Raw genomic sequence first — 26,881 nt, 5'->3', positions numbered from 1 at the left:
GTTCCTTCCTAATTAGGCAGTGGTTTGAACAGAGAGGAAGTTGTGCTTTGCTCAGGGAAAGGGCTTGCCCAGCTCCCTGTGGTGCTGCGGTGTGTCAGCATCTGGACGTGCAGCACCCAGAGGTGAGGAAGGCGAATGAGCAGCAGTAGTGCTGTGCCACCCGTGCTGTCTGTATGCTGGAGCAGCCCTTCCTGGCAGTGTGGGGCTGGGGGTGCTGCTCCCCGCTCCCCTGCTCAGCGTGTGTCCTGCTGCCCCACAGAGAGCCGCTCTGCCCCCACATCCCTGTCTTCTCCCCAGTTATAAAGATGCTGTCTTGTATTCCAGGAAGGATCTCAGGATTATTGCCAAACAGGGACGATAGGTAAGTGCCCTGATCCCTGTGGGTTCGTTTGGACAACCTCCACCGCGTCCACACCGAGCAGCAACGGGGAGGTGGTGTTCCTCTGCTTCCTGACCCTGCTGCTCTCGTGGCATCAGGTTGTGTCTGAGCCACCCTCTGCACCGCGTCTCGGTCCATAAGGCAGCAATCCGAGGGGAAAGGGGGAAAGGGGTGAAACTGCGGCGTGACCCCACAGATGCGTGTCCCTCTTGCTGCCATCTCTGCTGGGCTCTTTGTTTCTGGGATCCATTTCTGGTGCCGAGGAAGAGAGATGTAGGGAAGCACCGTTGTGCTGCCAGCACGGTCACTGCTGTGCTGGCTGAGTGCTCCAAATGCAAACCCTGGACTTCCCGGTTTGGGCAGAGCGGTGCTTTCTGAACGCTCACATCTTCAGCACAGCATGGTGCAGGGAAGTTGGGAGTGCCTCTGCCATACTTGGTGTCCAGGGCAGAAACAGCGTGTGCTCACAGCGCGGGGCCACGTGTCAGCATACAGGGACTGACGCAGGGGGGGGTCTGTGTGCCATCGACTCGTGGTGTGTCATCCTCAACTGAAAGGCTTTGCAGGGAAGAAGTGAAGTAAAGCCTCAGCTCCTGGCTGCTTTCCCTCTGCTCTTCTCTCTTTGTGGTTGTGCAAAGAACCCTGGTGGCCCGAAGTGGGCTGTGCTTGTGTTAGCACTCGTGTAAAGTTGTCAGCCAGAGGTTGCCATCCTTGGAGCTCGTGCTGCAGTTCCCTTCCAGGCTGTTGCAGCAGAATGAGGGGTATGGAGTGAGAAGTGGTTTTCTTTAGTGAGGTTGGCAGAGAGAGCGGAGAGCAGCGTTGAGGAGGAGCGGCGCTGCGCTGGCTGTGCTCCATGTGAGCTGCTTCCCCTGCGGCCAGTGCTGGCACCTCGCTGTGCAGCTCCTGTCTGCTGTGAGCAGGCTCAGTAGGGTGGCAGTGTGGGGAGCACAGGGAGCGGCTTCATCCCCTCTGCACGGCATCCTCTTACATAAGTCTCCTTGCTTTTCCACCTGATGCTGAGATAAATCGTTTGCCGCTGTGCCTGACCCCGCAAAGCAGTGTGCGTTGAGCAGTGACATGAGCCCACGAGCGAGCTGTCCCATGTGCTCCGTCCTCCCCTGTTTCTGCAGCTGAATGCTGACCCTACCCTCCGGCTCAGCCACCTTTACACACCGTGATGCTCCCTGGAGCTTCCTGCTGAGGCAGGAGTGTGGCTCTGTGAGCCAGGGGAAGGAGCTGCATGGTGACAGCACTGCGTGGTAACAGCCCTGCGTGCCACGGCCAGAACACAGCCCGTCTCTGCCCCGTCCACGCTCGAGGGCTGAGCAGCTGCAGATTAAGAGCACCTGCTCTTTAGGAGCTCAGTTGCACTCCTTGGTAATTCTGCTGGAAAGGAGGCTGAAAGTGCTGCTGTTAGGGAGTGGAGGAGGGCCTGAGGCAGCGGAGCGGTGCCCATCGCCTCGCTGTCCCTGGGCTCCGCTCCTCAGCTGAGCAGTGAAGCAGCCGCGCTGCCTGTCCTGGCATTGTGCTCAGCCACACTCTATGGCTTGGAGACCTTCCTGCCTCCTCCGGGGTGCGGGGCCTTCAGGAGAGAGTGCTGTCTGCTTCCCAAACCCTGCAGCAGCGCCCAGGGACGCGTTTGGGGTGGGTAGAAGAGGGCGGCCCCGATGCTGCTAAAGAGACAAGAGAACTGCTGAGCACGAGGTGTGAAGGGTTGATGGAGCGGGGCTCTGCTCTGAGGCAGAGGTGCCTGCAGAGGCGGGGGGCCCTGTTGTGTCACAGCGCTCTTCCTGGAAGGGAGTGTGTGCGGTGTGCTGCCAGTAGCAGGTGGGGAGCTAAGGGATTAGAATAACGAACGCTCGCCTCTTGATTATGGGGGGAATTTCTTGAGGGTAAGCCTGGGTTAAATATGGTTTAGCTTGGCTAGCTTTCTGCCAGGGCTGGGAGCTGCAGTTTGCCGAGGAGCTCTGTGTTCCTCGATGTTCTTCTGCTGTGCAGCTGCACCTGGTGCTCTTTCTGCTCCTCTCTGGCTGCACCAGGGACAGCAGTGGCACGGCTGCAATTAATGTCTTGTCTGCTGCTCCTTGCATCGAGAAGTTGCTGCTTCCAGGTACGTGCTGGGAGCAGTTGGTGAAGGAAGGTTCCGTGTTCCGTGTTCGCCGTCCCAAGGCAGCAGTGCGGTGCAGCTGTTGAGATTTTGTTTTTCCACGTTGCCCAGCAAGGTCCTCGCGCCCCAGTGCTGCAGGGTGGCTCCCCGACTCCCCTGCAGGGTCAGCGCGGTGCAGCCGGCACTCGGTGTCCGCGCTGTGCACTGAGGGCCCTCAGCGCCGCGTGCCGCACGGCTCTTGTCTGCAGTCAGCAGCAGCTCGCTGCCGTGTGCTTTGTGCCTGGGAGCTGCGCTGCAGCCGAGTCCCCTGCTGTGTGCAGGCCGTCTGAGCACGCCGAGCTCAGAGCGCAGGGAGACGCGGTGCAGGCAGCCCCCCCACGGCCCGCAGCCCCTCTGCCAGCGCAGCGCTGCTCGGCCCCTTCCTCGGCCAGGAGTTCGGCATTCCACACCCAGCGCCCCGCAGACCCTTCAGCCCTCGCTTGTCCCGGGGAAGCAGCTCTGGGTGGATCGCTTGTGTGTGTGCACCCCGTCCCCTGTCGGCCCCGTAGCTGTGCTGCCCGGCTCCTGCTCCTAGCTGGCGCGCCGGGAGCTCCCCAGTAATGCTTGCTTCCTCTTTCTTCTCTCTCCCACCCTCGTTATATCTTCACTTTCTTTTTTTCTTTGTGATGGGACACTTTCAGATGATGTATTGAAAGCAAACCCTTCTAATTTCGGAGCCCAGATCACACGAGTGAGTTTCTCTCTGCCGGTGTCTGTAGCTGTATTCTTTGTCTGTCCTTCCCTCTGGTTTTGGTAAAGCTCAAACCGTGTTCAGTCACTGCGATTAGGCGAGAGAATCCTCTGTCTTGTCCGACCTCCCCTTTCCACAAAGCAATGTTCTCTTTACATTGGGCTCGGTAATTCCCTGGGCTGGCACGCTGGGTTCGTTAGCTCAGTCCTGCTCTGATGCCATTTGTCTTTGGGGCCCTTCCTGAAATACCTGACGTGAGAAACACCAACGGCTCATACGTGGCATTTCCTGAAATTGGGTCTTTTAAAAGATTGCGCACAGAAACCCCGAACAAAACGGGAGGTGCTTGAGTGCTCAGGGCGGCAGAGGTCTTTCTTGGCAACTTTCTTCACCTTCTGAGTGGTGCTCATAAAAAACAGCCTGGGAATTGTTGCCCGTGTTGGAAGGAGAGCAGCGGCCTCCTGTCGTGCTGCTTCAAACCAGGACCTGCAGAAGCTGTTGTTCGGCGCTGTTCAGACGGGACAGCAGGCGCCCAGCGGTGCTGTGATGGCTGACGCTCCTGGCTCCGCTCTCCGGCCCGCGGCGTTTCTGCCCTGTGAAGCGCTGACCCCCTGGCGGCGCCCGGCAGCTTTTGTTTCCCGAGGAGCTCGGAGCTCAGCAGAGCGGGGCGCTGTTTGTGCTGTGTGTTGTGTTGTTTCTTTGCTCACTGCGATCATTCGCATGGGATTTTTGGCACCTTCTCCAATGTAAGCTGCACATTGCTTTTGTTACCCGGGTGACTTCCACACCAGCTCCTGCTCCGTCCCCTCCCTGCCGCTGCGCTGTTTCTGCTGTACATTTGCACCCTGTGAGAGCATCAGAACAAACAGCCCTTTATTTTTTTTCTTAATTATCGGTTGTTTTGCTTTTTTTCCCTTCCAGAATTTGCTTTTTTGCTTTGAAAGCAGCCTTACCGTGCCGCTAAAGAAAGCTGGTTGTGCAGGCGTGAAGCCGTAGCCCCTCTGCTGCCTCTCCGCTGCGTGCCAGGCGGCAGCCTGCCTGGAGCCGTGTGTCGGGCCCAGCTGCCCCCCGCTCAGGCCGTGGCCCCGGGGGCTGGCAGCACGCTGCGCAGGGCTCCGGCCGTGTTCCTCTGATCCCCGCCCGCTTTCTTTTGCCTCAGAGGTTGAAAGATCTCAAGCAAAGGGAGTTTGCTCGTAACGTCTCCTCAAGATCGCGGAAGGATGAAAGGAAGCAGGAGAGGGCCCTGCGGCGCCTGCACGAGCTGGCCGAGCAGCGGAGGCAGCCGGAGTGGTGAGTGAAGGCGTCCTGCTCGGGTGCTGAGCCGCGGGGGGCTGGGGCTCGGCCCTGCGCTGTGCTTCTGGCAGGAGGGAATGGCCCAGCTGTGCTGCCCAGCAGCGGCCGTTTCCTGCTGTTGTGTGACGGTGCTGGGCGCGCGGTGCTGCTCCTGGGTGGCACTTGGAAGAGGTGAAATGTGACTGCAGGTTTATGAGGACAGGCTGAGAGAGCTGGGGCTGTTCAGCCTGGAGAAGAGAAGGCTTTGGGGGGACATTACAGCCCTTCTAGGACCCAACGGGGCCTACAGGAAAGCTGTAGGGACTACTTAAAAGGGCAGCAGGACGAGGAGAAGTGATTTTCAATCGGATGAGTTTAGATTCAGACTGGATATTAGGAAGAAATTCTTTACTGCGAGGGCGGTGCAGTGCTGAACAGGCTGCCCAGTGAGGTTGTGGGCGCCTCCCCCCTGGCAGCACTCAAAGCCAGGCTGGACGGGGCTGCGAGCAGCCTGCTCAGAGGGAGGCGTCCCAGGCTGTAGCAGGGGGGTGGCAGTGGAGGATCTTAAGGGTCCCTTCCGACCCAAACAGGCGGCCTTCGTTTTCTCTCGTTCCCGCAGCGCTCCGGGAAGCGGCCCCATGTTCAGAACCACGACTGTGGCTGTGGACGAGGAAGGGGGGGACGACGACGACGCTGCGGCCAACAGCGGCTCGTTCCCCCAGACGTCGGGCCCGGGCGGGGAGGTGGGCGCAGACAGGGGTTTCCTAAACGTGGGGCACGTGGGGGGCAGCGCCGGGCCGGGCCAGGCACCCCTGCAGGCAGCGCAGGCCGTCAGCTTTGGCATTAAGGGCGCGCCGGGAGCCCCGCTGCAGAAGATCGGCGTGTCGTTCTCCTTTGCCAAGAAGACTCCGGTGAAGCTGGAGACCATCGCTTCGGTTTTCAAGGACCACGTGGACGAATCGAGTTCTGCAGATGGAGCGAAAGCTGATGAGAAAGGCTCCTCGGATGGAGGGGGCCTGCAGAAAGCCGGGGAGGGCGAAAGCACAAACAGTTCTGACGGCAAGGCGGAGGACGACGACCACGACAAGGACAGCGGCTCTCTGGCCACCACGCTGTCTAAACTGAAAAAGATGAGGCGGGAGGACGGACCGACGGCGGTGGAGCCGGAGTACTACCACTACATCCCCCCGGCCCACTGCAAAGTGAAGCCCAACTTCCAGTTCCTGCTTTTCATGAAGTCCACAGAACAAACGGAAGCTGAAAACGTGAACAAAAAAACCGCAAATGAAGTCAGAAAGGGAAATTCCCCTAAACCCAAACCCGGCAAGCACGTGGAGAAGGCAGCCGAGAGCACGGCCCCGCCGAAGGAGCAGAGTGCTGCCGAAAGCGGCGCTCAGCAGGGCGAGGGGGAGCAGAAGGAGGCCCCAGGAGACGTCGGCGCGCAGGAGAGCGAGAGCCTGGCAGAGAGCGGCCTGCCTGAGCCCGGCGGCGCTGCTGCCCCGAGCTGTAGGGACGCCCCAGAGGGGCCCAGGCCGCCGCCGGGACCCTTCATCCCGGTCCTGAGTAAGGATGAGAGCACCACTCTGCAGTGGCCGTCGGAGCTCCTCATCTTCACCAAAGCGGAGCCGTCCGTCTCCTACAGCTGCAATCCTCTGTACTTCGACTTCAAGCTCTCCCGCAACAAAGACGCAAAAGGGAAAGGGGCCGAGAAGCCCAAGGATCCGGGCGGGCTGTGCAGGGAGAGCATCCAGAACGCCGAGTTTGGAGAGGTGAGCAGAGCCAAGGAGGCGGACGGCAGCGCCGACGGCTCTGGGGGGGCGGAGAGCGGGTCGGTGTCCCAGGGCAAGGAGGGCTGCCTGCAGGGCGAGGGCGACGAGAGCGGGAGGAGCGGAAGCGGCCGGGGGAAGGCTGGCAAATCCCACAAGCACAAGAAGAAAAAGAAGCACAAAAAGTCCAGCAGGCACAAACGCAAACACAAGGAGGAGCCCGAGGAAAAGAGCTGCAAAACGGACCCGGGTGAGGAGAAACCCAGGAAACGGAGACGGCGCCGGCACAAGAAGTTGAAATCCTCTCTTTCTACCGAGTCGGAGCGGGCGCTGAAGGCGGAGCCGTGCGAGGAGCGCGGCCACTTGCAGAAGAAGAAGCGCCGCTCGCAGGAGTCGCAGAGGAAATCTGTGTCGGCGGAGGAGGGCAGCAGCGGGAAGAAGGAGGACAGCGGCGCCTCGCGCCCCGAGCACGGCGCCAAGAAGCGCAGGGCTGCCCGCCGCCGGTGCCCGGGGCCGCGCCGCAGCCGGCGGAGCAGCGGGGACGAGGACGACAGCGACGAGGGCTCAGGCGGCGCGCGCTCGCAGTACAGCGACGACTACGGGTCGGGCAGCGAGCGCTCGCAGAGCCGCTCAGCGTCGGGGCGCGGGCGCTCGTCGCGGCGCTCCTACTCCAGCAGCTCCGGCGCTTCGTCCGACCGCAGCCGCTACAGCCGCCGCCGCAGCTACTCCGACAGCTACAGCGACTACAGCGCGCGGTCGCGGTGCTCCAAGCGCTCGCGGGACTCGGAGGACGACTCCGACTACGGCAGGTCGAAGCGGCGTAAGTACTCGTCCTCCGAAGACTACAGCTCGAGCCGGAGCAGGTCGAGGAGCCGCAGCGGGAGGTCGAGGACGCGCAGCCGGGGCCGGACGCGGAGCAGCAGCTGCAGCCGCGGTCGCGGCAAGAGGAGGAGCCGCAGCGTGACGGGGCGCAGCTGGAAGCGCAGCCGCAGCTACAGCCGCGGGCGCAGCAGCAGGAGCCGCTCGCAGCGCTCGCTGTCCAGGAAGGGCTCCCGCGGCCACGAGAGCCCCGAGGAGAGGAGGCCGGGGAGGAGGGACTTCATCAGGTCCAAGATCTACCGCTCGCAGTCGCCGCACTACTTCCGAGCGGCGCGAGGCGAGGGGGCCGCGAAGAGAGAGGACGGCAGAGGGGAGGAGCCCCGGGGCTCCCAGAGCAGCGGCTCGGGCGCCGGCCGCGCCTCGGAGGGCGACTGCAGCCCCGAAGAGCGGAACTCCGTCACCGCCAAGCTGCTCCTGGAGAAGGTCCAGTCCCGGAAGGTGGAGAAGAAGCCCTGCGTCGCCGATGAGATGCTGGCGGGGGCCGGCAAGGTGGGCATCAAGCTCAAAGACCCCCCGCAGGGCTACTTCGGCCCCAAGCTCCCTCCCTCTCTGGGCAACAAACCCGTGCTGCCCTTGATCGGGAAACTGCCGACCGTGCGGAAGCCCAGCGCCAGGAGGTACGAGGAGTGCGGGATGGAGAGGGGCGAGGAGCTGTCGGATTCCGAGGGGGCGGAGGAGGCGCCGCTGGGCGGGCAGCTGGGGGACGCGGCGATGGGGCTGCAGGACGCGGCTCCGGAGGAGCGGAAGCGCGAGGAGGAGATGCCCTCCGCTCCCCTGGAAGCGCCGGCGCTGCCCGAGTGCTTCGGCTCCGGGGACCTGGTGCTGCCCCACTCCTTCCTCGCGGCCCCGGCCGACGGTGAAGCGCTGGAGCCCGTGGACGGGGGCGGCCAGGCCGTGATGCCGCTGGTCCCCGACGTGGAGCACTTCCCCGGCTTCGTGCCGCAGGGCGGCGAGCCCGGCATGGAGGGGGACCGCGACGGGGGGGAGGACGCCTCGCTCGCGCCGCTGGAGAGCCAGCCCATCACCTTCACGCCCGAGGAGATGGAGAAGTACAGCAAGCTGCAGCAGGCGGCCCAGCAGCACATCCAGCAGCAGCTCCTGGCCAAGCAGGTCAAGGCTTTCCCCGCCTCGGCCGCGCTGGCCCCCGCGGCGCCCGCCCTGCAGCCCATCCACATCCCGCAGCCGGCGGCCGCCTCGGCCACGTCCATCACCACGGTGCAGCACGCCATCCTGCAGCACCACGCCGCCGCCGCCGCCGCCGCCATCGGCATCCACCCGCACCCCCACCCGCAGCCCCTGGCCCAGGTGCACCACATCCCGCAGCCCCACCTGACGCCCATCTCCCTGTCCCACCTCACCCACTCCATCATCCCGGGCCACCCCGCCACCTTCCTCGCCAGCCACCCCATTCACATCATTCCGGCCTCGGCCATCCACCCGGGCCCCTTCACCTTCCACCCGGTGCCCCACGCTCTCTACCCGACGCTCCTCGCCCCCCGTCCCGCCGCCGCCGCCGCCGCCACGGCGCTGCACCTCCACCCTTTGCTGCACCCCATCTTCTCAGGGCAGGACTTGCAGCACCCCCCGAGCCACGGCACCTGAGGGGCACGGAGCCGCCGTGGGGGAAGGGCGTCGTGCTCGGGGGCGAAGCTGGAAGGCAAGGATGGGATTCGTGTTCGCTCCCGAGCAGCCAAAGAAACACGGAGGGGTCGATGGGCGCGCAGGGCGTTCAGCGGGGCCTGCAGTGCGCCGGAGAACGGCTGACGTCGGGACCCCCAGAGCTCCAGTGGCTCCAGCGGACCAACCGACGGCACCCCGGCTTCTGGTGGGATGCCGTCCGTGGGACCCCCGAAGGCCTCCGGTGGAACATCTGACGGACCTGCAGCGGCTCCGGCAGGACGAGCTGTGGGGCTGCAGGGGACCCACGAGGCATCCAGCGGGGCTCCAGCGGGACACGGATGGGCCATAGGGGAGCGCAGCCCTGCGGGGACCTGCGAGGGTCCGGCGTGGATCCAGCTGGACTCCGGTGGGACCCCAGAGGCTGCCATGGCCTCCCAGGGGCTCCGGTTGGACTTCAGTGGGGCATCCAGTGAGCTCCAACGGGACCCCGCTGGGCGCCAGCGGAACATCGGGTGGGATTCCGGAGGGTCCAGTGGGGACAGACGGGCTTCAGTGGGACATGAATGGGACATGAATGGGACATGAATGGGACGCCAATGGGGCTGCAGTGGGCTCCTGTGAGACCCCCAGTGGGACCCCCAGCAAGGCACCCATTTTGTCCCATTGTGCGACGTGCAGCAAAGCCCCGGCCGTCCCCACAGCTCTGCACGGCGCTGGGCCTCCACGACCCCCGGCTGTTGGAGGGGCTCCTCCCGGAAGCCCCCAGCCCCACTGCTGCCCATGGGGGGGGGGGGAGGGGCTTCAGCAGGGACCCCTGTGGAGCTGCGGGAGGAGCGCCGGGCCCCATAATTTATAGGATATCTCTATTTTTGTTTAACGTACAGAATTGCACTGAGGGCAGGGGGGGGTCGGGGTGCCGGGGACCCAGCGCTCGTTAACCTCCCGCTGCTTAACGAGCGCCGGCCTGTATTTAACTGTGTCACATAAGAGAGATATAAATATATATATATGCTGTACATGGGGGGCTTTCTAATAAAGCGACGGTTTGTGGAACGGCGGCTGTGGGTCTGCTGGGGGGGGGGGGGGGAGGGGCTGTGGGGTGGGAGGGGATGGGAGGGGGAAGAATGGGGGGGGGGGAAAGAGCCGGGAGTGGGGGGGAGATGTGAGAGGGGGGGTGGGATCCTGGGGGGGGGGAGGCGTCCTCGCTGTGGGCAGAGCCGCTGGGGGCGGTGGGCGCTGCGGGCGCGGAGCTCCGGGGGGGGGGGGAGGGACGGATGGGGGGCGGCCGGCGCTTCCGTCTGGGCGCGGCGATAAGCGACGGGGGCCGGATGAACCCCCGGGGCGCCCCAGACTTCGGGTCCCGGCTGCCTGCGGGGCACAGCGGGGCTGAGCGCCTTTGGGGCGGCCATGGGGTCCGCGCTGCTGCCGGCGCTGCTGCTGCTGCTGGTCGGGGCGCTGCGCGGGGCCGCCGGCGTGCAGCTGCTGCACGAACAGCACGGCGCGTACCGAGGGCCCGGCGGCAGCTACTTCGGCTTTGCGCTGGACTTTCACGTGGAAGGGGGAAGGTGGGGCGGCGGGGTGCGGGGATGAGGGCGGGGGGCGAAGGGAGGGGGTGTGGGGGATGCGGGGGTCGCGGGGAGGGGATGGGAGGGGGTGGAGAATGGCGGGAATATGGGGAAGGGGCGGGGGGGGATGGGGGATGATGGGGATATGGGGAAGGGATGGGGGAGATGTGGGGGTCGGGGGGAAGGGATGGAGAGGGGGTGGGAGATGAGGGAGATGTGGGGAAGGGGTGGGGGGGGAGATGGGAGGGATGGTGGGGAGACGGGGAAGGGATGGGGGGACGTGGAGGACATGGGGGTCGTGGGGAAGGGATGGGGAGGACGTGGGGGGTTGTGGGGAAGGGGAGTGGGAGTCATGGGGAAGAGATGGGAGATGCGGGGTATGCGGGGATCGCGGGGAAGGGATGGGGGCCACGGGGGGATGTGGGGCACAGGGAGATGTGGGCGCTGCCCCACAGGGTCGGAGTGGCCGTGGGCGCCCCGCGTGCCAACACCTCGCAGCCCAACGTCACCGAACCCGGAGCCGTTTTCCTCTGCTCGTGGCCACCGGGGCCGGCAGCGTGTCAGCTCGTGTCCTTCGACAGCGCTGGTGGGGGGCGACGCCGCGTCACCCCATAGCACCCCATAGCGCCCCATAGCACCCCATATCGCCCCATAGCGCCCCATAGCACCCCAAGTCCCCCCATCCCCGCTGACACCACTGATGGGTGGGGGTCAGCCCCTGTGTCTCCCTGCCCCACTGGCACTGCGGGTGGAGGGAATGGGGCCCCGTGTCACCCCTAATAACCCCATAGCACCCCATAGCACCCGTGTCACCCCGTATCATCCTATGGAGATGGGTGGCGGTCTCTTCCTATGCCCCCTATCCCGCTCGCACCGTGGGTGGGAGTTGGGCCCCATGTCACCCCATATCCCCCTATATCACCCCAAATCACCCCGTGTCACCCTGCGTCAACCCATGTCACCCCGTATCACCCCACCACATCACCCCACATCACCCCCTATCACCCCATGTCACTCTTTGTCACCCCGTATCACCCCATGCCACCCCACCACATCACCCCCCATCACCCTGTGTCGCCCCTTGTCACCCCACATCGCCCCACATCCCCCCACTGACTGCTGGCCGCGCTCCCCCCGTTTTCCCCCCACCTCCCAGGGGACGAACAGGAGCTCAGCGCCGGCGCGCAGCTGCAGGTTCACAAATCGCGGCAGTGGTTGGGGGCGTCGCTGCTGAGCCACGGCGGCGCGCTGCTGGTGGGTGCCGGGGCCCGGGGCGCTCGGTGTCACGGCGGGGCGGGCGCCCACCCCCAGCCGCGCCACCCCGCAGGCCTGCGCCCCGCTGCAGCACTGGAACGCCGTGCGCGGGCACAGGGAGGCGTTCCGCACTCCGGTGGGCGCGTGCTACGTGAGCGGCGCGGGGCGGCGCGGCCTCGCCTGGATCTCGCCGTGCCGAGACGTGCGCATGGCCGCCTCGTACCGGGACACGCAGTACGGTGAGCGGGGAGCGGGGCGGCGACCCCCGGAGCGGGAGGCTGAGGGCCGCCCCGCGTCGGGGAGCTGAGCGCGTTGTGCCCGCAGTGCTCGACCAGCGCTACTGCGAGCTCGGCTTCAGCGCCGCCGTCACCGCGGTGAGAGCGGGGGGACAGGGGGGTAATGGGGACATGGGGACATGGGGACATATGGGGGTAATGGGGACATGGGGGGACATGGGGACATGGGGGGACATGGGGACATATGGGGATATGGGGACATATGGGAGGACATGGGGACATATGGGGATATGGGGACATGGGGATATGGGGGCAATGGGGGTAGTGGGGGTAATGGGAGGACGTGGGGATATGGGGACATGGGGAGACATGGGGACACATGGGGACATGGGGACACATGGGGGTATGGGGGTAATGGGAGGATGTAGGGACATGTGGGGACATGGGGGCAATGGGGACATGGGGGCAATGGGGGGACATGGGGACATATGGGGGTAATGGGGACATGGGGACATGGGGTGGCCACAAGGGCGTCCCTGTGGGGAGCTCCAATGGCCGACACTTGGGCTGTGGCTGTGGGAGCTCTATGGGGCGGGCGGTGGGTGGCACTGAGGTGTCCCTGTCCCCATGGGCGCGGTGTGGGGCGGCCCTGCGGTGGCCGTGGGGCAGCACAGCCGCATCTCCCCACAGGACGGAACGCTGGCGCTGGGGGCTCCGGGGGGGTATTACTTCCGGGGTGAGTGCAGCCCCACGGCGTGACGGCGGGGACAGTGGGGGACAGTGGGTGTCAATAGGTGACAATGGGTGACACAATGGCTGTCAGTGGGTGACACAATGGGTGATACAATGAGTGATACAACGGGTGTCAATGTGTGTCAGTGGGTGACAGTGGGAGTCATGATGGGTGACAATGGGTGCCACGAGGGATGACAAAATGGGTGTCAATGAGTGACAGTGGGTGGTGACAGTGGGGGACAATGGGTGACACAATGGGTGTCAATGGGTGACAGTGGGTGACAGTGGGGGACACTGGGTCTCTGTGAGTGACAGTGGGAGGCAATGGGTGACACTGTGTGACAATGGGAGTCACAGTGGATAACACAGTGGGTGTCAATGGGTGACAGTGGGTGACACAATGGGTGACACAATGGGTGACACAATGGCTGTCAGTGGGTGACACTGGGTGACATAATGGGTGTCGGTGGGAGTCGCAGTGGGTGACAGTGACAATGGGTGCCACGAGGGATGACAAAATGGGTGTCAATGAGTGACAATGGGCAACGCAGTGGTGACAGTGGGGGACAGTGGGTGTCTGTGAGTGACAGTGGGTGACAGTGGGTGACAATGGGTGACAATGGGTGCAACAATGGGAGTCGCAGTGGGTGACAGCGGGTGCCACAATGTGCGTCCCCCCTTCTCCCCCGTGTCCCCCCTTTTCCCCCCACGTCCCTCCTGCAGGGCTGCTGTTCGTGGTTCAGCTCTCCTCCATCCTCTCCCGTTTCCCCAACTCCTCTCTGCTGTGGCCTCACAGCCCCGGCCGCCCCACAGCCGAGCCGGCGGATCCCGACTCCACCGACGGCTACCGGGGTGAGCGGCGCGGCGCCGCCGCCAGGGGGGGAGAGGGGGGGGTTGGGAGCCGAGGGCCGCGGTGCTGACGGCGCCGACATCCGCAGGCTACGCCGTGGCCGTGGGAGAGTTGGACGGCGACCCCAAAACCAAAGGTTGGCCGCCCCTTTGCCCCCCAGCCCCTCCGTGGGGCCGCGACCCCCCGGCCCTGCGCGGCCCAAGGACCCCGCGGGAGCTCAGGGCCGGTTGACCCCGCAGAGTTCGTGGTGGGGGTCCCCAATAAGGGCAGCACCAGGGGCGAGGTGAGCGGCGTGCCGGGCGGGGGGCTGCAATGGGGCTGCAATGGGGCGGGGGGCTGCAATGGGGCTGCAATGGGGCGGGGGGCTGCAGTGGGGCTGCAATGGGGCGGGGGGCTGAAAGGGGAATCGGGGACCGATGTCGCCATGGGGCAGGTGGAGATCTTCAGTGCGGGGCTGGCGCTGCGCCGCGTGCACGGCATCCCCAGTGAGCAGGTACTGCACCCATGTACTGCCCCATAGCACTGCCCCATAGCACCCCACACACCACCCCATAGCACCCGTGTACTGCCCCATAGCACTGCCCCATAGCACCCCATAGCACCCATGCACTGTCCCATAGCACCCCACACACCCACCCCATAGCACCCGTGTACTGCCCCATAGCACTGCCCCATAGCACCCCATAGCACCCATGCACTGTCCCATAGCACCCCACACACCCACCCCATAGCACCCGTGTACTGCCCCATAGCACCCATGCACTGTCCCATACCACCCCATGGCACCCCATAGCACCCAATGCACCGCCCCACAGCACCCCATAGCCCCCCATGCACCACCCCATAGCACCCCATAGCACCCCATAACACCCCATGCACCACCCCATAGCACCCCATAGCCCTGTAACCCCACTCTGCCCCTGGTGCCACCCCCCCCCAGGTGGCCTCCTACTTTGGGCACTCTGTGGCCGTGGCCGATGTCAACGGGGACGGGTGAGGATCCCAAAGCGTGACGGCACCGAGAGCCTCCTGACCCCGTGTGGGGCTGTGGGGCAGCAGGGCCTTGGAGCGACGGGGTTGTGAGGCAGTGGGGTTACGGGGGGTTGGATGTGTGGGGCGACGGAACCGTGGAGTTGTAGCACCATGGGGTCATGGAGCTGTGGGGCGACGGGGCCGTGGAGTTGTGGGGTTATGGGGCTTTGGAACCACGGGGTTCTGGGGCCACGGAGCTGCGGGGTTGAGGAGGCGTGGGGCAACGAAACCATGGGGTTCTGGGGCGGTGGGGTCACGTGGGCACGGAGCCATGGGGCCCGGAGCTGCGGGGTTACGAGGCTGCGGGGCGACGGAACCGCGGGGCTGCGGGGCCACGGTTCGGACGCGCAGGAGGGACGACGTGCTGGTGGGAGCCCCGCTGTTCGTGGAGCGGAGCGCGGACGGGAAGCAGCGCGAGGTGGGGCGGCTCTACGTCTACCTGAGCGGCGCCCGGCGCCCGTGGGAGCGGCGCCCCCAGACCCTGACGGGCACGGAGCCCTACGGCCGCTTCGCCGCCGCCATCGCCCCGCTGGGGGACCTGGACCTCGACGGCTGCGCCGGTAACGGCGGCGCGGAGCCCCGCTCGACCCCGCGGCGCTGCGGCTCCCCGCTGCCTCCCGACCCCCGGCGCCACCCGAACCCGCGTTGCCCCTTCCCCCGCCGCCCCGTTGCCGCCCGCCCGTAACCCCGGCGCCCCGTCGAGCCCCGATGTCCCCTTCCTCCTGTTGTCACCCCGTAGCCCTCGCTGCCCCCTCCACTGCCACCCCGCTGCCACCCCCCCATCACCCCATAGCGCTGCGTTGCCCCTTTCCGTGCCGCCCCGTTGCCGCCCGTCCCATAACTTGGTCACCCCACAGAACCCCGATGTCCCCTTCCTCCCACTGCTGTCACCCTGTAGCTCCCCGCTGCTCCTCCCAGTGCCACCCCCCCGTCACCCCTTCACCCCCCCACTGCACTCCATTGCACCTTTCCATGCTGCCCCATTGCCGCCCACCCCATAACCTCGTCACCCCACAGAACCCCGATGTCCCGTTCCTCCCACTGCTGTCACCCCATAGCCCCCCGCTGCTCCTCCCCAACCCATCACCCCATCCCACAGCTCTCATTGCCCCCTCCCGCTGCCACCCAGCTGCCACCCCCCCATCACCCCATAGCGCTGTGTCGCCCCTTTCCCTGCTGCCCCGTTGCCGCCCGTCCCATAACCTGGTCACCCCACAGAACACCGATGTCCCCTTCCTCCTATTGTCACCCCATAGCCCTTTACTGCCCCTCTCGGTGCCACCCCAGTGCCACCCCCCCTCGCCCCCTCACCCCCCTCCCCATTGCACTCCACTGCACTCCGTGTTGCCCCATTGCCGCCCACCCCATAACCCTGTCACCCCACAGCCCCCCGCTGTCCCCTCCCAGTGCCACCCAACCCATCCTCCCCCCACCTCCCCTCTCGCCCCTCCCCACGCCGCCCCATTGCCCCCCGCCGCCCCGCTCTCAGCCCCTCGGTGCCACCGTCCCGCTGTCCCCGCACCCCAGACGTGGCGGTTGGCGCCCCATACGGCGGTGACGATGGCAGCGGGGCGGTGCTCATCTTCCGGGGGCAGCGGGAGGGGCTCAGCCCGACCCCAGCGCAGCGCCTCAGCAGCCCCTTCCCCGGCCCTGCCGCCTTCGGCTTCACGCTCCGTGGTGGCACCGACATCGATGGCAACGGGTACCCAGGTACGGCCACGACACCCCGATATGGCAGTGGGTACCCTAATATGGCCATGGGTATCCTAATATGGCCGTGGGTACCTTAATGTAGCCATGGGAGCGTTAGTATGGCCATAGGTACCCTAATATGGCTGTGGGTACCTTAATATGGCCATAGGTACCCATATTTATGGCCATGGGAACCCCAGTATGGCCATGGGTACCTTGATATGACTGTGGGTACCTTAATGTGGCCATGGGTACCTTAATATGGCCACAGGTTCCCTAATGTGGCTGTGGGAACCTGAATATGGCCACAGGTACCCTAATATGGCCATGGGTTCCCTAATATGGCCGTGGGTGCCCTGGCACTGGGCACAGCTGTGCCACCCCCAGGAGCCCCCATGTATTCCCACCCCTCTGTGCCCCACAGATCTGCTGGTCGGTGCTTTTGGGGTCTCCATGGTGGCCGTGTACCGGTGGGTGCTGTGGGGTCGGGGGGCTCTGCCCCATAGCGGTGCGTGCTGATGGTGCCGCAATGCAGGGCGCAGCCCGTGGTGGTGGCCCAGGCGCAGCTGAGCGTCCCCAGCGGGCTGAACCCACAGGTGACAGAGTGCGTCCTGCCGGGGAGTGACAGCCGTGTCACCTGGTGAGAGGGGACACGGGTATGGGACACGGCTATGGGACACGGCTATGGGACACTGCTATGGGACACGGCTATGGGACACGGCTATGGGACACGGCTATGGGACACTGCTATGGGACACGGCTATGGGACAACGCTATGGGACACGGCTATGGGACACGGCTTTGGGACACGGCTATGGGACTCGGCTATGGGACACGGCTATGGGACACGGCTATGGGACACGGCTATGGGACACGGCTATTGGACAACGCTATGGGACACGGCTATGGGACACGGCTATGGGACAGGGCTTTGGGACATGGCTATGGGACAACGCTATGGGACACGGCTATGGGACACGGCTTTGGGACACGGCTATGGGACACGGCTATGGGACACGGCTATGGGACACGGCTTTGGGACACGGCTATGGGACACGGCTTTGGGATACTGCTATGGGACACGGCTATGGGACACGGCTATGGGACACGGCTATGGGACACGGCTATGGGACACGGCTTTGGGACACGGCTATGGGACTCGGCTATGGGACACGGCTTTGGGACACGGCTATGGGACACGGCTATGGGACACGGCTATGGGACACGGCTTTGGGACACGGCTATGGGACACGGCTTTGGGATACTGCTATGGGACACGGCTATGGGACACGGCTATGGGACACGGCTATGGGACACGGCTATGGGACACGGCTATGGGACTCGGCTATGGGACACCGCTATGGGACATGGCTATGGGACACCGCTATGGGACACGGCTATGGGACACGGCTATGGGACACCGCTATGGGACACGGCTATGGGACACGGCTATGGGACACGGCTTTGGGATACTGCTATGGGACACGGCTATGGGACACGGCTATGGAACACGGCTTTGGGACACGGCTATGGGACACGGCTATGGGACTCGGCTATGGGACTCGGCTATGGGACACGGCTATGGGTCACTGCTATGGGACACTGCTATGGGACACGGCTATGGGACACGGCGATGGGACACGGCTATGGGACACGGCTATGGGACATGGCTATGGGACACGGCTATGGGACACGGCTATGGGACACGGCTTTGGGACACGGCTATGGGACACTGCTATGGGACACGGCTATGGGACACGGCTATGGGACACGGCTTTGGGACACGGCTATGGGACACGGCTATGGGACACTGCTATGGGACACTGCTATGGGACACGGCTATGGGACACGGCTATGGGACACGGCTATGGGACACGGCTATGGGTCACTGCTATGGGACACGGCGATGGGACACGGCTATGGGACACGGCTATGGGACACGGCTATGGGACACCGCTGTGGGACTCAGCTATGGGACACTGCTATGGGACACCGCTATGGGACACGGCTATGGGACACGGCTATGGGACACTGCTATGGGACACGGCTATGGGTCACTGCTATGGGACACTGCTATGGGACACGGCTATGGGACACGGCTATGGGACACGGGTATGGGACACCGCTGTGGGACTCAGCTATGGGACACTGCTATGGGACACCGCTATGGGACACGGCTATGGGACACGGCTATGGGACACTGCTATGGGACACGGCTATGGGTCACTGCTATGGGACACTGCTATGGGACACTGCTATGGGACACGGCTATGGGACACGGCTATGGGACACGGCTATGAGACACTGCTATGGGACACGGCTATGGGACACGGCTATGGGACACGGCTATGAGACACTGCTATGGGACACGGCTATGGGTCACTGCTATGGGACACTGCTATGGGACACTGCTATGGGACACTGCTATGGGACACGGCTATGGGACACGGCTATGAGACACTGCTATGGGACACGGCTATGGGACACGGCTATGGGACACTGCTATGGGACACTGCTATGGGACACGGCTATGGGACACGGCTATGGGACACTGCTATGGGACACGGCTATGGGACACGGCTATGGGACACGGCTATGGGACACGGCTATGGGTCACTGCTATGGGACACGGCTATGGGACACGGCTATGGGACACGGCTATGGGACACGGCTATGGGACACGGGTATGGGACACGGGTATGGGACACGGCTATGGGACACCGCTGTGGGACTCAGCTATGGGACACTGCTATGGGACACCGCTATGGGACACGGCTATGGGACACTGCTATGGGACACAGCGATGGGACACGGCTATGGGTCACTGCTATGGGACATGGCTATGGGACACGGCTATGGGACACGGCTATGGGTCACTGCTATGGGACATGGCTATGGGACACGGCTATGGGACACGGCTATGGGACACGGCTATGGGACACTGCTATGGGACACGGCTATGGGTCACAGCTATGGGACACGGCTATGGGACACGGCTATGGGTCACTGCTATGGGACACGGCTATGGGACACGGCTATGGGACACGGCTATGGGACACTGCTATGGGACACGGCTATGGGACACTGCTATGGGACACGGCTATGGGTCACTGCTATGGGACACTGCTATGGGACACGGCTATGGGTCACAGCTATGGGACACGGCTATGGGACACGGCTATGGGTCACTGCTATGGGACACGGCTATGGGACACGGCTATGGGACACGGCTATGGGACACGGCTATGGGACACGGCTATGGGTCACTGCTATGGGACACGGCTATGGGACACGGCTATGGGACACGGCTATGGGTCACTGCTATGGGACACGGCTTTGGGTCACTGCTATGGGACACGGCTATGGGACACCGCTATGGGACACGGCTATGGGACACGGCTATGGGACACGGCTATGGGACACGGCTATGGGTCACTGCTATGGGACACGGCTATGGGACACGGCTATGGGACACGGCTATGGGTCACTGCTATGGGACACGGCTTTGGGTCACTGCTATGGGACACGGCTATGGGACACCGCTATGGGACACGGCTATGGGACACCGCTATGGGACACGGCTATGGGACACGGCTATGGGTCACTGCTATGGGACACGGCTATGGGACACGGCTATGGGACACGGCTATGGGTCACTGCTATGGGACACGGCTATGGGTCACTGCTATGGGACACGGCTATGGGACACGGCTATGGGACACGGCTATGGGACACGGCTATGGGTCACTGCTATGGGACACGGCTATGGGACACGGCTATGGGACACGGCTATGGGACACGGCTATGGGACACGGCTATGGGACACTGCTATGGGACACAGCTATGGGACAACGCTATGGGACACGGCTATGGGACACGGCTATGGGACACGGCTATGGGACACGGCTATGGGACACCGCTTTGGCAACACCATCACTGGGATGCTTTATGGGGACACCATGGGGGCACTGTCCTGGGGACAGGCATGGGGGAACCATGGGGACACCGCTTCAGCGTCACCAGCACTGGGATGCTCTGTGGGGGCACCACGGAGATGGAGCCATGTGGGGACACCGCCATCGGGACAACAGCTCGGGACTGCTTTGGGGACACAGCCGTGGGGACAATGTGGGGACAAATCAATGGGGACACCGCTGTGGGGACAGAGCCACGGGGACGCCGCTGTGGGGGCGCTACGGGGGCGACACGGCCATCGGGACGCTGTCACCACCACGGGGTCGCGGTCCCGGGGGCGCTGCGTGGGGACGCCCTTTGGGGACAGCCACAGGACGCCCCCCACGTGTCCCCGCAGCTTCGAGGCGCAGCTCTGTGTCTCCGTGTCGGGACGCCGCATCCCTCGCAGCATCCGTGAGTGCGACGCGGCGGGGGGCCGGGCGGTGGCACCGGCACGGCGCTGTCACCACGCTGTCACCTCAGGGCTGGTGGCAGAGCTGCAGCTGGACCGCCTGAAGCAGAGGGGACACCGCAGGGTGCTGCTGCTGCGGGGACAGCAGGCGGCGTGGCAGCGGGAGGTGACCCTGGAGCCGGGGACGTCGCCGCAGTGCCACCAACTGGCTGCGTACCTGAGGGTATGGCGTGGTGACAGCGGTGTGGGGTGGCGACGTTAAATATGGGGTGGTGGCGTTGGGGGTGGGACAATGACACTGAGTACGGGATGGTGGCATTGGGCATGGAACGGTGACAACGGGTTTGGGGTTGGGACAGTTTGGGACAATGACATTGAGTACGGGATGGTGGCATTAAATATGGGATGATGACATCGGGTGTGGGGTGGTGACACCAGGTGTGGGGTAGTGACAGTAAATATGGGGTGGTGGCATTGGGTGTGGGGTGGGGATGTTGGATGTAGGGTGGTGACATTGGATATGGGATGGTGACACTGGGTTTGGGGTGGTAACACAGGGTTTGGGGAAATGACATCGGGTAAGGGGAGGTGACATTAAATATGGGATGGTGGCATTGGGTGTGGGGTGGGGATGTTGGATGTGGGATGGTGGCGTTGAGTGCGGGATGGTGACATTGGGTTTGGGACAATGACATTGAATACAGGATGGTGACATTAAGTATGGGACGGTGACATTGGGTGTGGGGTGGTGACACTGGATATGGGATGGTGGCACTGAGTATGGGATGGGGACGCTGGGTTTGGGATGGTGACGTTGGGTGTGGGGTGGTGACATGGGGTTTGGGACAGTGACATCAGGTGTGGGATGGTGACGTTGGGTATGGGATGAGGACATCAGGTTTGGGGTGGTGACATCGAGGGTGACGCAGTGACGTTGGGTTTGGGACAGTGGCGTTGAATATGGGATGGTGACATTGGGTATGGGGTGGGGACACTGGGTTTGAGGTGGTGACATCGAGTGTGGGACAGTGATTGAATATGGGCTGGTGACGTTGAGTATGGGGTGGTGACATCAGGTGTTGGGACGGTGGCACTCAGTACGGGATGGGGACATCGGCTACGAAATGGTGACGTCAGGTGGCACTGAATACGGGGCGGTGACTTCGGGTTTGGGACCGTGATGCTGCTTGTGGGGCAGTGACATCAGACATGGGGTGGTGACGTCGGCGTGGGCAGTGACAGCCAGCACCAGGCTGCCCACCCACGGAGCGCCACCGCTGCGTCCCCAGGACGAAGGGGACTTCAGGGACAAACTGAGCCCCATCGTCACCAGCCTCAGCCTGGCGCTGCCGCCCCCGGACCCCAAAGGCCTGGGCCTGGTGCTCTATGGGGACACCCACGTGCAGGCGCAGGTAGGGGGCAGCGGGGAACGCGGGGCCGTGCCGCCCCTCACGGTGCCTTGGGTGTCCCCACGCGTTGTCCCCATGTCCGTCCATCCCCACGCCGTCCCCCCCCAGACCCACATCATCCTGGAGGACTGCGGCGATGACAACGTCTGCGTCCCCGACCTGCGCCTCTCTGCCCACACGTGAGCCCCCTCCCCCCCTCCCCCCCTCAGGACCCCCGGCCCCCCCCCCATTTCCCTCTGACCCGCTGCCCCCAGGCCGGACGCACGGCTGCGGATCGGCGATGACAACGCGGTGACACTGCGGGTCGGGGCCACCAACATGGGGGAGGGGGCTTTCGAGGCCGAGCTGTGGGTGCAGCTCCCGGATGGCAGCTTCTACCAGCGGGCGCTGAGTGACACGCAGGTGGGTGACAGCGGGGCTGGGATGGGGGCGGGGGGACATCGGTGTGGGGTGGTGACACCGAGTATGGGACGGTGGCACTGGGTATGGGATGGTGACAATGGGTATGGGGCGGTGGCACCGAGTGTGGGGTGGTGACATCAGGTGTGGGGTGGGGACATGGGGTGGTGGCACTCAGTATGGGACGGTGACACCAGTTGTGGGATGGTGACTATGAGTATGGGGCAGTGACATCGAGTGTGGGGTGGTGACATTGGGTATGGTGTGGGGTCATGGGGTTGTGACATTCAGTATGGGACGGTGGCACTGAGTATGGGGTGGTGGCATTGGTGACACTCAGTGTGGGGTGGTGACATCGGGTGCGGGGCAGTGACATCAAGGATGGAACAGTGACACTGAGAATGGGGGGACATTGGGTGTGGGGTGGTGACACTGAGTATGGGACAGTGACACTGGATGTGGGGTGGTGGCGTCTGCTACGGGATGGTGACATTGGGTTTGGGGTGGTGATGTCAGATATGAGACAGTGACACTGAGTGCGGGGTGGTGACGTTGGGTTTGGGGTGGTGACGCTGTGGTGTCACCTGATGTCACCGCTATGGGGACAGGAGAAGCTGAGCTGCAACCCCAGGAAGGAGAACGGAACCCACGCGGTGGTGTGCGACATGGGCAACCCCATGAAGGCGGGCACACAGGTGGGTGGCACTGTCACCTCCCGCGTCCCCTCCTGTCCCCCTGTGTCCCCTCCTGTCACCTCGTGTCCCCTCATGCCGCCCTGCAGATCGCTGTGGCCGTGGAGCTGAGTGTCACCGGGTTGGAGGACGCGGGCGATGCCATCACTTTCCACCTGCAGCTCAGGAGGTGACGCCGTCCCCCTGCTGTCCCCCTGCTGTCCCCATGCTGTCCCCATGCTGTCCCCTGCCGTGTCCCCACATGGTGCTGTGCTCACCCCGCTGTCCCCGCAGCAAGAACAGCCCCAGCGTCACCGCGGCCGTGAGCATCCCTGTGGAAGCGCACGCAGAGATGGAGCTGAGGGGGTGAGGATGAGGATGAGGGGCTGCGGGGCTGCGGGGCGGCGGGGAGGTGACCCCACACGTCCCCATGTGCCACCAGCATGTCCCTGCCCGCCACCACCGTGCTGCCCATGGAGTGGCGGCGGGCTGGGGACGGCCGCCAGCCCGAGGACCATGGGGTGCGCGTGGAGCACGTCTACCAGGTAGGGCAAGGCGCAGGGGGGTGGAGGTGGCACGGCCCCAAAGTGTCACCGAGTGCCACCCGATGTCACCCCACAGCTGCACAATAAGGGCCCGGCCACCGTCACCAACGTCACCCTGAGCCTCCACATCCCTGTCACCGCGGGCGGCCGCACGCTGCTGTACCTCCTGGAGCTGGGCACCGAGGGTGGCATCACCTGTGTGCCACCGCCGGACCTCAACCCCATGCAGGTGACGCTCGGGGACGAGCGCGGGGACGGCGCGGGTGGCACCGTGCTGAACGGCTGTCCGTCTGTCCCAGCTGGAGGTGGCCCAAGCCCCGGATGTGGGGCAGAGCAACGGGACGCGGCGACGGGAGCGCAGGGATGTGGGGGACGGGGAGGAGAGCGTCAGTGTGGTGAGAGGGGGACGTGGGGGGGCTGGGGACAGGGGGACGTGTGACGTGTGATATGTGATGTGTGATGTGTGATGTGTGACGTGTGATGTGTGACGTGTGACATGTGACGTGTGACGTGTGACATGTGACGTGTGACGTGTGACGTGTGATGTGTGATGTGTGACGTGTGATGTGTGATGTGTGATGTGTGACGTGTGACGTGTGACATGTGATGTGTGACGTGTGATGTGTGATGTGTGACGTGTGATGTGTGACGTGTGATGTGTGACATGTGACATGTGATGTGTGACGTGTGATGTGTGACGTGTGACGTGTGATGTGTGACATGTGATGTGTGACGTGTGATGTGTGACGTGTGATGTGTGACATGTGATGTGTGACGTGTGATGTGTGACGTGTGATGTGTGACGTGTGATGTGTGACGTGTGATGTGTGACGTGACGTGTGCTGTGCCCACAGGACTGTGGCAATGCCACCTGTGCAGAGGTGTGGTGCCAGGCGGGCAGCATGGCGCAGGGACAGCGCGTGTTGGTGGCCGTCCGCGCGCTGCTCTGGATGGAAACCCTGCAGGTAGTGGCACCATGCCACTGCTGTCCCCTCTGTCCCCACGGTGTCCTTGTGGTGTCCCCATATTGCCCCCGTGGTGTCACTGTGTGTCTCCATGATGTCCTTGTGGTGTTCCTGTGGTTTCCTTATGGTGTCCCCGTTGTGTCCCCATGGTGTCCCCATTTTGTCCCGGTGTCCCATGCTGTCACTGTGTGCCTTCGTGGCATTGCCATCACGTCCCTATGATGTCCTCACAGTGTCCCCATGGTGTCATTCTATGTCCCCGTGATGTTCTCGTAGTGTCCCCATGGTGTCACTGTGTCCCCTCATGGTGTCACCACTGTGTCCCCATGGTGTTCCATGGTGTCACTGTGTGTCTCCATGATGTTCTTGTGGTGTCCTTGTGGATTTCTTGTGGTGTCCCCATAGTGTCCCCATGGTGTCCCCGTGATGTGCCCACTGTGTCCCCTTGGTGTCCCCATAGTGTTCCTATGGTGTCCCCACAGTGTCCTCATAGTGACCCCATGGTGTCATTGTGTGTCTCCACAGCGTCCCCATGGTGTCCCCATGGTGTCACCGTGTGTCTCCATGATGTCCTTGTGGTGTCCTTGAGGTTTCCTCATGGTGTCCCCATGGTGTCACTCTGTGTCCCTGTGGTGTCAGTGTGTGTCCCCATCGTGTCCCCATGATGTGCCCACTGTGTCCTTATGGTGTCCCCATAATGTCCCTATGGTGTCCTTGTGGTGCCTCATGGTGTCACCACTGTGTCCCCATGCTGTCCTCACAGTGTCCCCATCGTGTCCTCATGGTGTTCCCACAATGTGCTCCCACAATATTCCCGTGTTGTCCCCATGGTTTCCCCATGGTGTCCCCATAGTATCACCTCTGTGTCCCCATGGTGTCCCCTTGGTGTCTCAGTGGTGTCCCCATGCTGTCCCCTCTGTGTCCCCCATGATGTCCCCACAGTGGGGCAATGCCACAGCCTTGGCCATATGGCAAACCCCCATGGGGACACCATGTGCCCATCCCCACGTGTCCCCCATATCCCCCCATGTCCCCCCATGTCCCCCCGTGTCCCCAGCAGGACGACCACCCCCAGCACCTCTCCATCCAGTCCTGGGCCTCCTTCAACACCTCAGCCATGCCGTACCACGTCCAGCCCCACGCGCTGCCCCACGGCACCGCCACGGTATGGTGCTGTCCCTCGGGGTCTCCCGATGTCCCCGCTGTGGTGGCACTGTCCTCGTGTCCCCCGTCCCCCCAGGCTGTCACCGAGGTGCTGCGCTCCCGGCCCGCTGCCGTCCCGGTGTGGTGGGTGGTGCTGGGGGTGCTGGCGGGGCTCCTCCTGCTCGCCCTCCTCGTCCTCCTGATGGGGATGGTGAGTGCTGGGGGGAGAGGGGGGGGGACATCACTGGGGACACCTGGGGACACCCCGCAATGGGGCCCTGGTGTGCGGTGCGGGGTCACATTGTCCCCTCCTGCAGATGGGGTTCTTCAAGAGGACGCGGCCGCCGGCGGAGGGGGACACCGGGGAGGGGGCAGCGGAACAGGGACAGGGACAGGGACAGGGACAGGGACAGGGACAGGGCACGGAGATGGGGGACGGCCAGGGGTAGGGGAGGGGACCCCGTGTCCTGCCCCCCCATGTCCCCCATGTCCCATCCCCACCCCATGTCCCCAACGTCTATGGGTTCCCAATGTCCCAGGCACCCTACACCTGCCCCAACGTCCCCATTCCCACCCCAGTGTCCCCAACATCTGTGGGTTCCCAATGTCCCCGTCCCTCCCCCAGTGTCCTCGGTGCCCCACACCTGCCCCGATGTCCCTATAGCCCCCCCCAGTGTCCCTGTCCTATTGTCTTCAACATCTCTGGGTTCCCAGTGTCCCCATAGTCCTGCCCCAATGTCCCCAACCCCTCCCCAGTGTCCCCACCATCTATGGCTTCCCAATGTCCCCGTTCTCACCCCAATGTCCCCAGAGCCCCACACCTGCCCTGTGTCCCCATAGTCCCCCCTTCCCCCAGTGTCCCTGCCCCTATGTCCCCAACATCTTGTAGGTTCCCAGTGCCCCTGTAGTCCCACCCCAATGACCCCATCCCTGCCCCCAGTGACCCCCACACCCTATACCTGCCCCAATGTCCCCAACATCTGTGGGTTCCCAGTGTCCCCATAGTCCCACCCCAGTGCCCCACACTTGCCCCAGTGTCCCCAAAATCTCTGAGATCCCGGTGTCCCCACTCCCACCCCAGTGTCCCCAGCGCCTCACACCAGCCCCAGTGTCCCCACAGTCCCACCCCAATGTCCCTGCCCCATTGTCCCCAACATCAGTGGTTCCCAATGTCCCCATAGCCCCATCCCGCTGTCCCCATCCCCCTCAGGATCCTATTGACCCCCCCCCCCCCCCCCCCACTTCCCCCTCCAATAAATCTCAGCA

At 64.0% G+C, this 26,881-nt stretch overlaps 2 protein-coding genes across 9 annotated transcripts in view; both read left to right on the top strand.

Annotated features, from left to right (window-relative positions):
- Positions 1-9,806, top strand: part of GPATCH8 (G-patch domain containing 8) — a 29,196-nt gene extending 19,390 nt beyond the window's left edge. For all 4 annotated transcript variants that reach the window (XM_052699661.1, XM_052699665.1, XM_052699664.1 and 1 more), the window contains 2 exons: positions 4,376-4,506; positions 5,108-9,806. In XM_052699661.1, coding sequence (XP_052555621.1) covers positions 4,376-4,506; positions 5,108-8,735 — 3,759 coding nt within the window. In that variant the 3' untranslated portion in view covers positions 8,736-9,806. The remainder of the gene's footprint in view (positions 1-4,375; positions 4,507-5,107) is intronic.
- A 244-nt stretch (positions 9,807-10,050) lies between these two features.
- Positions 10,051-26,568, top strand: ITGA2B (integrin subunit alpha 2b). 5 transcript variants are annotated; one of them, XM_052699669.1, is made up of 30 exons: positions 10,099-10,318; positions 10,774-10,904; positions 11,475-11,572; positions 11,646-11,811; positions 11,897-11,946; positions 12,499-12,544; positions 13,267-13,395; positions 13,482-13,529; positions 13,633-13,676; positions 13,827-13,886; positions 14,334-14,386; positions 14,777-14,985; positions 15,953-16,135; positions 16,542-16,587; positions 16,653-16,757; positions 20,430-20,485; positions 20,555-20,706; positions 21,773-21,895; positions 22,001-22,071; positions 22,147-22,294; positions 22,900-22,986; positions 23,073-23,152; positions 23,257-23,328; positions 23,405-23,507; positions 23,584-23,736; positions 23,807-23,902; positions 24,362-24,472; positions 25,530-25,637; positions 25,713-25,826; positions 25,933-26,568. In XM_052699669.1, exons 1-30 carry the CDS (start codon positions 10,161-10,163, stop codon positions 26,062-26,064), a joined length of 3,132 nt encoding a protein of 1,043 aa, XP_052555629.1. In that variant the 5' UTR covers positions 10,099-10,160; the 3' UTR covers positions 26,065-26,568. The 5 variants fall into 5 exon arrangements, with proteins under 5 accessions (XP_052555627.1, XP_052555626.1, XP_052555628.1 ...); XM_052699667.1 differs by lacking the exon at positions 12,499-12,544 and having other exon boundaries at positions 10,051-10,318; positions 25,533-25,637; XM_052699666.1 differs by lacking the exon at positions 12,499-12,544 and having other exon boundaries at positions 10,051-10,318.
- Positions 26,569-26,881: the final 313 nt, after the last annotated feature.

The sequence above is a fragment of the Tympanuchus pallidicinctus genome, unplaced genomic scaffold, assembly GCF_026119805.1.
Source record: "Tympanuchus pallidicinctus isolate F22 unplaced genomic scaffold, pur_lepc_1.0 scaffold37, whole genome shotgun sequence".
NCBI classification, from domain to species: Eukaryota; Metazoa; Chordata; class Aves; order Galliformes; family Phasianidae; genus Tympanuchus; species Tympanuchus pallidicinctus.
The sequence above is the reverse complement of the archived record's forward strand: the minus strand, read 5'-3'. Positions and strand labels throughout refer to the sequence as shown.

Excerpts from the sequence above, each read along its gene's own strand:
- ITGA2B (XM_052699666.1), top strand. The coding sequence starts at position 10,082 with ATGAACCCCCGGGGCGCCCCAGACTTCGGGTCCCGGCTGCCTGCGGGG. Across the intron at positions 13,887-14,333 it reads ACGGCATCCCCAGTGAGCAG|GTGGCCTCCTACTTTGGGCA; the intron begins GTACTGCACCCA and ends ACCCCCCCCCAG. Across the intron at positions 16,136-16,541 it reads CGATGGCAACGGGTACCCAG|ATCTGCTGGTCGGTGCTTTT; the intron begins GTACGGCCACGA and ends TGTGCCCCACAG.